General features: G+C 30.4%; 1 protein-coding gene and 1 non-coding gene across 2 annotated transcripts; both read left to right on the forward strand.

Moving 5' to 3' along the window:
* Window positions 1-304: 304 nt before the first annotated feature.
* Window positions 305-3266, forward strand: LOC105783420 (proteasome subunit beta type-6). The gene is made up of 8 exons (XM_012608864.2): window positions 305-597; window positions 693-769; window positions 907-962; window positions 1363-1435; window positions 1808-1919; window positions 2404-2477; window positions 2591-2665; window positions 2794-3266. The coding sequence occupies exons 1-8, from the start codon at window positions 489-491 to the stop codon at window positions 2923-2925; spliced, it is 708 nt and encodes a 235-aa protein (XP_012464318.1). The 5' UTR covers window positions 305-488; the 3' UTR covers window positions 2926-3266.
* A 1356-nt stretch (window positions 3267-4622) lies between these two features.
* Window positions 4623-4760, forward strand: LOC128036470 (small nucleolar RNA snoR77). The gene has a single exon (XR_008193265.1). It is a non-coding gene; the product is annotated as a small nucleolar RNA snoR77 (small nucleolar RNA).
* Window positions 4761-11453: the final 6693 nt, after the last annotated feature.

Below are 11453 nucleotides of genomic sequence, written 5' to 3' on the forward strand. Positions count from 1 at the left end.
CGAATTTTTTTCTTTTAAGAGTCAGGGTGAAATTAGGGTTGGGCAAGCAAAAATTTCCCCAACTTACCTAGTTACCATCCCTATTTACCACCAATAATTTTCGATCTTTCTTGTGAATTACGAATGTAATGCACAGACAGACATGAATAATAAAAATATAAATTTTTAAAAATTACAATGAAGTATATAAATTAAGGAATTATAATTAAACATTTCAAAAAATATAATTAAAAATAATAATAAAAAACTAGCTAAAAAATTTATATATATATATATATATATGTATATTATATAAAGAAGCAAAATAGACTTGAGAAACAAGTCAGGCAGTGAGGTTCGGTTAGGCCTGTATAAAAGAAAAAGGATTTCTCTTTCCTAGTCATGTGTTGCGCTGTGGTTGAAGAAAGGTCTCATAACATTTGAAGCCAAGCAAAGTTCAGATTAGGATTTAGGGTTTTCTGTTTTCTTTTCTTTTTGTGAAAGGCAAAATGGATCTGGATATGAACGTGAACGCCCCTCACTCAATGGGCACAACAATCATCGGAGTCACCTACAATGGCGGTGTCGTCCTCGGCGCCGACTCTCGTACCAGCACCGGTATACTCTTTCTTCCTTTTCCTTCTTTATTCCTTTTATTATTAGGGATTTGAATTTATAAATAATGATTTTTTTGGTTTAATTTAATCGATTAGGGATGTATGTTGCTAATCGGGCATCTGACAAAATTACACAGCTCACGGATAACGTCTACGTTTGCCGTTCTGGATCCGTAATTTACTTTACAACTCAATCTCACTATATAATTTAATTTTCGCCTACTTTGTTTTTTTTCTTCTTAGTTTCTGCCGAAATCAGATTATGTGATTCTTTGGATATGATTGAAAAAAATGATTGTGTTGTTTGCAGGCTGCTGATTCTCAGATTGTTTCTGACTACGTCCGTTATTTCCTTCATCAACATACGTTAGTGCTTTCTTATATCTCTCTATTTTGCTTTTCAATAAAATTTGGTTTCCGTGTTAGGCTTTTACACATCCGTTTATGCCATTATACCAAGTCAATGCTAGAATTTCAAGAGTCTTGGATGTTTTGGAATCTTCATTGATAGAAGAATGCCCCGACTTTATTCTAGTTTTTCACCTGCCGGCATAACTCTTACTGATTAGCTTCAGCATTTTGCAACTCTCAATCCTTTTGTGTTACATTTACGTGATCGGTGCATTCTTGGTTGTATTATTCTATGTGCAATTCTTATTGCCACTCTTCATGAAATTGCTTTGAATTTCAACTTTCTAGCATGACTATTTCATTTTTTTTGAAGTTTTTTTTCATCTATTCTTTTTGTTTTCCCCTGCACGAACAGGATACAACTTGGGCAGCCTGCAACTGTCAAAGTTGCTGCTAACCTTATCAGGCTACTATCCTACAATAACAAGGTTTGAGCTTGCCACTGAGAAAGTTGCCCGACACTTTTGTCAATGTTTTTCTTCTTTTTTCTTTTTAATTGCATGGGATATTTAGGGGATGTGCACCATTGTATATCTATGTACAGTTTGAAAGTTAAATCTACCATCCCTTAAGTTTGTGAGAAAGTCATCATTGTCGTTTCCCTTTATGGCAAATGTTTTTGGTTAAGTTTTAAGAACTATTTATTTTGGAATGCATCAGCATGTACACTTACTGAAATATACTTTAGTTTTTCTTATATGTCTGTATGATATATATTTCTAGGAGCAAGTGATCAATTTTTTTTTCCAGTTATAAATCACATTCATATTCTGAACTCAGTTTTATAATCTTATTATCAGAACATGCTTCAAACTGGTCTTATTGTTGGAGGGTGGGATAAGTATGAAGGTGGTAAAATATATGGAATTCCACTTGGTGGAACACTGATTGAGCAGCCTTTTGCTATTGGAGGTATGTTGTTCTGTTCATTTTTCATTTTGAATTGTTTTGCGGAGTGCTATGGAAATGCTAACTAGCATTGTTCTAGTAGATATGCATGTTTATATAGACTTTGACATTTATATAGTCTTGTTTAGTCCTACCCATTTATTTGCATATTGCTCAGACTGTTGGTTGCCCTCTTTTTAGTTTTTACCTTAATTCAGCTATTAAATTTGGTGTTAACTTGAGGATGTTCAATGTATTCATCTAACCTTGAGAGTTAACTGATATAATTGTTCCAAGTAATTTAAGATCAGAGCAAAATATCTGATTATGTAACTGATGAAAGTAGATGTAATTATTCTTTTTCAAAGTTCAAGATCATTTCTTTTCTACTATTGGCAACCCAAAGGATTTGGAGTTCGGTTAAAAATATTATGGGACCATTAACTAGTGGTATGGTAGTACTTATGCAGAAAAATGGTTCTTATTTGATTTGACATAAATTGCACAGGATCTGGCTCCAGTTACCTATATGGGTTTTTTGATCAGGCGTGGAAGGAAGGAATGACAAAGGAGGAAGCTGAGGTACATCTGTTTTAGTCAAGATTGAAAAAAGAATTATTTTTTTTTATGTTTAATTTAAAAAAAGAAAGGTTTACATATACTTCTATTAATTCTTTTATGAAATTTCATTGCAGCAACTAGTGGTCAAGGCAGTGTCACTCGCCATTGCTCGTGATGGTGCTAGTGGAGGTGTTGTTCGCACTGTTGTTGTAAGATATTTTACACATACTTTGTAATAAATATTTCTTAAATGTGTAGTTTGAATTCATTGTTTCAGTTGACTGTGTAGTTTGAATTCAGTGTTGTATTTAACCTTGTTGTGTTTGTGGTGTTGAAGATCAACTCCGACGGAGTGACAAGGAACTTCTACCCTGGTGATAAACTTCAATTGTGGCACGACGAATTGGAGCCGCAGCATTCGTTATTGGATATACTGAACGCTCCTAGTCCTGAACCGATGAACATTTAATCAATGGGAGTCAGCTGCCTTTTCAGTAATCAAATGGGAGTCACCTGACTTTCTAGTTTTAGGTTGTATTCAGCTGAAGGGCTTGTTCTTACTGCATTTATTTTCTAAAGCTGGAAGTTTTATGTTTAGTTGGAGTTAAAAACATATTATCTATTTCAGTTTCTGTTTGTGTTGTGGCTTGGAGACGAACGGGAATTCAGCTTCATTTGAATGGGCACTAAAACTATGTGTCGTGATTTCCTTGTTCGGATGTTATGGTATGCTGTATCCTATCCTGTATTTAACAGGCAACGCTTGCTTGTGAGCTGAGTTACTTTAGTATAACGATGAAATTAATGATCTTTTGGGGTGTAAGTCGTCAAATGCATCCACCGCAGTTCACAGCCAAAACGAAAGAAGGAATCTCATGCGCAAAGGAAGTGTTACACGGTGAAGGAGAATTGAAATCGCTTAATACATCCCGAACATACCCCTCTTTTTTATCCACTATAATTTTATTCGACCAAAATATGCTTTAACTTTGAATTTCAACATAAATTAAGTAAATAGAATTTCATGAACGTTAATAAAATCATGAAATCCCAAGTGCTTGTATTTTCTTTTACGTTTAATATTTGGTAAGTGTTTACTATGCTTGAGTTAAAAGTTTTGTGAGTTAAAATGGTAAAAACAACTCCCCAATCTCTCTCAAATTTGATATTTAAGTAAATTGGTCCCTATGAAAATTTTGACCAATTTAATTCTCGTCAATTTCAAAAGTAAGCAATTAAGGACAGTTAATCATAATATTTTTCTGTTAAATTTTGTTTGGTATAATAACAAATTAGCCCTTAATGTTTATATATTCTTTATAAATGTTGACAAAATGTATAAATATTGCAGGGTAAATTTGTTAAATAGGATCAAATTAATAGTGTGTGTAAATCCTGTAGGCTAAATTTGTTAAATCAAGACTAAATTGCATGTGTAAATTTTAAGGTTAAATTTGGTATTATGTCAATAAGAAAATGTAAATTTTCTGAAAAACACTAACATCGTAATGAATTGTTTTAATTGCTCACATTTAAAACTGATAGAAATTAAATTATTATTATTATCAAAATTGAGAAGGTTAATAGAGATTTTTTAAGGTTAAAAATTTGTATAATGAATATTTTGACATATCAAACAATCTAAGATATTGAAACTGCGTTGGGCTTAATAATTGAAAATCATAAAAGGCCCAGCTGCTAATACTTCAGTGGACTAATGGACTATAATTATAGACTCTAGAGGGCAGAAAGGGTTTTGCCTCTGCAGGCTGGCTCTATATATAAATCATCCTCTGTTTCTCACTTCGTTGAGCCGCTTTAGGGTTTGCAAGTTTCTCTCTGTCAACAAAGACGAAGGAAAACCCTAGCCGCTTCTTTCTTTCTTTGCTCTCTCTTTTGCTTTATTTCTGTGTTTCTTTCCATGGATCGAATCAGTATGTTTGTTTAATTTTTTTGCAAATTGAAAACGGGGCTGGAGTTTGGCTCCTTGGCTAAATCATTACCTTCCAAGGAGATGAATGCAGCTCCCAATATCAAATCCCTTCAACCTTGTTACCAAGTTTCGCTGTGATAGGGGATCTATCTAGCGGATTTAATTGGGCGAGGTTGGGACATTTATTTATTTTATTAAAAATAAGAGAAAGTGAAGATTGCGAGCAGTAATTCAGGCAGCCTACTTGCCTTAAATCGCCATGGCAATGCGGGTGTTAAACTGCTCGTATAGTAAATACTGCTTTTGCTCTTCAGTCTTGCTGAGATTCATTTATTGTTCATTGAAGCTGGACTAGTAAGCCTAAGCACATTTCTTTTTATCTCTTAATTCTTGTTTAATTAAAATTTTAGAAGGTGATAAAATTTTCAAAACTCTGCTCCTCTTGACGAACGAGAATGATTGATGATCATATTAAAAATAACAGTCAGAGATGAGTAAGAAAGGTATTGAATTTGTTCAATTGGTATAATTTATTAAAACTAAATAATATAGCAGACCTATATACGACAATTATAACTGAACTAAGGTGCAAAATAAGTATAAACTGAAGTCTAAAAGAGTAGAAGTGTAGATACAGAACTAAATACCATTAACACTTATAATGGAAGCTTCAAAGATTATATAGAATAGAACTGTTAAATGCAGTGATGAGATACGAGACTGTCTATTCCAATGGCCCATTCCAAGGATTAGCTGTGGAGTGAGTTGTGCCCGGATGGGGCTCAATCAAAATTTTATGCCTTGTTTGTTAAGCTCGAGCTTGACTAGACCTAATCATGGGTCGTCGGGCCACCTGGCTTAGGCCAAAGGTCTACGTGAAATGTGAGAGAGTTTGGTTAAAAATATAAACTTGAAAAATAAGCTTGGACAAAAAAAATGTCTGTTTAAAAAACAGGCTGAGGCTTGGGTAAGATATTTTTGACTTAAATTTGGTTTGGCCCGGCCCAAATTCATTAAAAGATAAAAAAAAAATGTTTTTTGTTTTTGTTTTTGAATGTTATTTTCTTGTTGTTTCCTTTCTATTTTTGCTACTATTTTACTATTATGTTGTTACTATTTTATTGTTATTGTTTGGATATTGTATAAAACTTATTTTATTGTTAATTTTGTTATTACTTTAAAGTCATTTGCTTGTTAAGTTATTTATCTTAGTGTTATTTAAGTCTACATATTTTTTAAAATTTATTTTCAATTTGTTAGGAAATATTTATTTTGATGTTTTTAGTATTTTTGATGTATTATATATACTTAAAATTATATAAAAATAATATAAAAAATTAATACGGGCGGGTTGGGTCGGGCCTGGGCTTAGTAAATGGGCCTAAATTTTTAGTTGAGCCCGATCGGCCCATGAGCACCTCTAAGCCTGATTTATCTAAAAAATAGGTTTAACTTTTTGTTCAAGCCTGACTTGAATAAAAATGTTAAACCACAGGCTTGGTCCAGCTCGACTATTTTAATTTTTTTATATAAATATAATATATTATAAAAACTAAATAATTAAAAAAATATGTACACAACACTAAGATAGATGCAACTTAAAAAGCAAATATTTTTAAAATAGTAACAAAATTAATAATAAAATAAGAGTTAGATAATATCTATACAATAGCAATAAAATAATAACAACATAATAGTGAAATTGTAACAAAATAGTGAAATAATAGGAAGAAAATATCAGCAAAATAGTAAAAAAAAATTACAAGAAAACAAAGCAGCAAATTTTTTTTTGTAAATTCGAGCTAGGTTTGGGGTCAAAAAAGCTTTACTCGAGGTTTAGGCCTTTTTTAAAATTAATCTTATTTTTTGTCTAAGCCTATTTTTTGTGCCTATATTTTCATCTAAATCCTCACTTTACGGGCGAGCCTTCGGGCCTGCTTGGGTGATCTGACTCATGGACAAGTCTACTGCAAGGTTCATATTATATATACGAAAATGGACATGGACAAAAAATAATGCATGTTTAAGATTTTTTATTATTATTTGGGTCAAGCTTGGCTTGCTAAGTTTTCTGTCCTTTCGGCTACTGATTTGCTTTTATTTTGCTATTATATTATTTTTAATATTTGAATATTATATAACTTTTGTTTTATCGTTAATTATTTTAATATTTTTAGTGTATTTGATGCATTATATCTTTTAAATTTATTTTTATATAAAAAAATTAATATGAATAAATCGGATTAAACTCATATTTAGCATTTTTAATCTGAATCCAATTTAAATATGAATTTAAACTATTTTTCAACTCAAACCAATCTTGAACCTAAAAAATACATCTAAAATTTTGTATTCACTTAGCCTGAACGTTACTTTGCCCTACCTATAATCAAGTTTAAGTTTTTTGCTCTCTACCAAATATCAAACATTCAAGTTTCTTTTGAAATACGGTCATGCGAGTTTGGACAAGCATTGTCATTTGTATTCCTATCATTGGGTTGGGTTTCCAAGAGAACTCTCTTCACTGTTTTCATCTCTGAACTTTTTTGCAGTTGGAGTGTGTTCCCGAAGGTAAATCTTTTCTTCCAAGTCCATGCAGAGGACTCTGAGCAGTTTGGAAGCTTCAAAAGCTGCGCCTTAACCCTAATAGTACGTTTGGTTCACTGTAATGAAATAGAGCTGTAATCAATAATTTAACTGTTTGGTTGAATGGAATGGAATAGAGTTGTAATAATATTCTTGTGTTTGGTTGAATGGAATGATATTGTAATAGCATAAGGAAAAAAAACTAAAATGACCAGAATACCCTTAGTAGATTTTTTTAAGCATTTGATTATTGTTCTTATTATTAAATTTTAATAAAATTATTATTGAAAATAATTTAATAAAAATAATAAATAATTTAACCATATTTTAACATAATTATTATTAAATATAATTTAATAAAAAATATAATTTAATAACATTCTTAATATATTTATTATATGAATTAAAAATTAAAATATATAATACTATAAAAAATATAATTTACTTTATTATTTTTAAACTGCAATATATATTTAATGTACTAAAATATCATTAATGAAACAAATAATTTAATTATTCTACAATAAAAAATAAAATATTAGAAGTAATAAATAACTTGAGAATTATATTAAGAATGTTATTAAATTATATTTAATAAGATTATTAAGATTATTTAAAAGTAAATAATGTTAATGGATTAGATTTATTAAGATGTTTGTTTATATATTGCATGGATGTTATTTAACATAATGCTAAACAAAATTATTACTTAACATAACAATGGAAGATAGGTAGAGGCAGGCCAAGGTTTCTGCTTTGCTTTGAAACATAACAATGGAAGTTAGGCAACCACATAAGCTGAGAAAAAGAAAAGAAAAAAGCCAATGGATGAACTGGAAATTAGGCAATCTAACACCCCCTACCCGTATCCGTTGTCAGAATAAGGCACGAGACATTACCGGAGTTTACTGAACATTTTTAATAATTCGGAATCATTTATTATTCATATTCTGAAAATAATCATAACGTCCCTCTATTGGGCTCTTGAAGCCCAAAACATTTATTAGGAACCTACTGGGATTAAATCGGAATCATAGGGAATTTTTCGTAGAATCTTAAATATATATATAGATTTTAGATTTTTTTTTATTTCCGAATTAGGTGTAGGGTTCATACGGGCGTATCACATAACAAATCTTTTCATAAGAAATTGCATAACTGAAACCTTTCCACTCTTTCATAAGCTCAATTATATTTTCATCTAAACACTTACCATTCCAATGCACCTTATAATTAAACATATTACCATTCAACAGTAGTTTGGCACTTGCCTAAACTTCAAGCAACAACATTGGTTAGCGTACTTTAATATTGACAAACTTATTTTCTCGTCATGTCTCACTTAAATTTATTACTCGTCTTAATACACATAATTTTCCTTGTATCAACATATCAAAGATAGTCTCATATTTACATGTCATGATACATATCGTTTTCTTATTGTTTCTTCTTAAATATAAATTATTCAATTCATTATGACAATATTTCATGTACCATAATTTTTTTATAAGTTCAATGTATATTTATTTCAAGAGCAGTTCATAATCTTGAATATGCATAATTATCAGGCAAGTTTCAGATACATGTATTTTCCATGTCGTATTTTAGTATATCAAACAATTATCATTTCTATGTATTTCAAGTTTAATTTCATGATTTCAAGTACTTATCATTTTCTATTTTTATCCCGTTGAATTTCTCGGAATTTCGATAGATTTTCAAGGGTACACTTTAGTGTACAAATTCGGGTCCGTCAATTCATATTAATGTGCGCACATTTCCCAATTCAGAGAGCACACTCCCGCGAACCTCATTTCTTACAGCGGGATTACCAGTCCAGGCTAAATCCCTTGCAACGACAATTACTAATGAGCTTGAATCTGAATTACCAGTCAAGGCTAAATTCAGACTCTAATTCGGATTACCCGTCTGGGCTAAATCCATTTTCCACATATTCTTCGGGAGGGCTATGTCAAGATCACCCGTCCGGGCTAGATCCTTTTCACACATATTCTTCGGGAGGGCTATATCAGGATAGGATCACCCGTCCAGGCTAGATCCTTTTTACCGTCAATTCCTTTACATAGATCCATCGAATTTTCCTTCAATTCAACCGAGATTTTTTTCCCTTTTTATCAAATATATCAATGTTTCATCAATAACATACATTTCAAGCATCTAAGAATATAATTCAAGTTACACGAACTTACCGGGCTAAATTGCAGAAATATCAAAATTTAGGGACATTTTGGTAATTTTCTATTTTTCTCGAATTTCTACCCAAATCTTGATCTAAATTAATATTTCATTCAATTTATTAATTTAAATGATAAAACAATTCATTTCATGCAATTTGGCCATTTTGACATTTTACAAAATTACCCTTAAAATTTTACTTTTATTCAATTTAGTCTCGATCCTAAAACATGTAAATTAGTTATTTTAAAATAAACTCATATTAGCGAATATTCACATATACCACATCCTTGATATATATATTACCACTATTTACTTGTTTACTCATAACAAGCTGTTCACTTGAGTAATGGTCACTAAATTAATTATATCTTAAGCTAAAGAACTCCGAATTGAGATCCGTAAATTTTCTCTGAAACTAGACTCACATATCTTGTTACCATAATATTTTCATAATTTTTTGTTTAACCAATAAGTACAGTTTATTCTTTAAAGTCATCCATGTTCTGCTTTCTGACAGTTTCGACCCTTCTTCACTAAAAATTAATTATCTCCTTGTACAGGATTCGAATGATGTTCTCGTTTGTTCCTTTTGAAAATATACTTATTAAAAATTCTAAGAATATATATTATAACTCATAATAATTTTTTTACAATTTTTAATGATTTTCCAAAGTCAGAACAGGGGAACCCGAATTCATTCTGACCTTATCTCACAAAATTTATTATATCTCATAATTTACAATTCCATTGATTACACGTTTCTTCTATGAGAAACTAGACTCAAGAAGATTTAATTTCATATTTTTTTCATCCTCTAATTCAATTTCCACGATTTATGGTGATTTTTCAAATTTAACCTAGTGTTGCTGTCCAAAACTGTTTTAGTACAAATTGTTGATTACTAAATTTATAACACCCTTATTCCCTTTCTCTATAGTATTTCCCATCACTTTCTCTTATTTTTCTTCACTAACATATAAAGAACATAGATCCTTATATAATAAAACCCTACATTAACATCAATTTCATACTTTTTCAATAATATCAAACTCAAAAATATATTGAAATCTTGATGTTCTTACCTTGCTCTATTGATTTCAATCTTTAACTTATTTTCACTCTCCTCCAGCCTCTATTTATTGAATCTAACTTGATATTCTAGCTCCCCATAGTCTCCTTATCAATTTTCTCTCTTGGTGGCTATGGAAATTTCTTTGAATTCTAAGTGAAAATGGTGAATTTTTTTTGGTGAGAGGACCAAATTGTAAAGAAAGCAAAACTTTCTTTCTTTCTCTCTTCTTCTCACGTTGATGCATGGAAAATGGTGGGATAATGACTTTCATCTTTCTTTCCACATATATATATGCACTAAATAAAATAATAAAATATCATTAAGAAAAAAAAATCAAATAAAAATATAATAAACTAATATTTATTTATTTATTTAATATAAAATATCTCCAACATCATCATTATTTTCTAGATTTCTCTCTTTTCTAATTGACCATTTTGCCCTTTAGATCTTCTAAAATTCCATCTTTGAGTCATCACTTAATTTGGTAAAATTACGATTTAGTCCCTCATAATTCTTCATCTATTCAATTTAATCCCAATTCATCCATTTTCCTTAGTTTCTAGATTATTCCACCCTTAAAACATTTACACTATTGATCCTTCAAATTTTTCATATTTACATTTTAACCCCTCAAATTTTAAGTATTTACTATTGAGTAACAAAACTTTTCTCACTTTTACAATTTAATCCTTTCTTGAATTAATATGTCATAATATACTTCCCAATGTTGTCATAACTCAAAATTCTCCTTTTTTCACTTTATTTTCTTACTATATCAAAAATAATATCTTACTGTAAAAATTTTCGGGGTATTACATGCAATCTAACAGAATGTCTCTAAAAGTGGCAAAACAATCAACAAGAAACCTAATATTCCACCATGTTTAACCCCAACGATCTTCTTGCAATGGAAGAATATGGCAACCAAACAACAGCACAAGAATTTCAAACAATAATAAGCATCCAAGCCAAAAAATATGGAACTTTCCCTTTTTATATTTACCACTCTCCAGTATTAGATAATAGATAGAGATATCTAACTACCAAGGCTAAATCTAAACTATATAGCAACTCTTTCAAATATTAATAGAATTAAAAGAGCCCATAAGCCAAGCTAATGAAAAGCATAGTGAACAATGAACAAAAACATGGAAGGAATTCAGGATATAACAACATTTCAACCAACATGGATTTGAGTAGCATA

This window comes from Gossypium raimondii, chromosome 13 (genome assembly GCF_025698545.1).
Source record: "Gossypium raimondii isolate GPD5lz chromosome 13, ASM2569854v1, whole genome shotgun sequence".
Lineage (NCBI taxonomy): Eukaryota > Viridiplantae > Streptophyta > Magnoliopsida > Malvales > Malvaceae > Gossypium > Gossypium raimondii.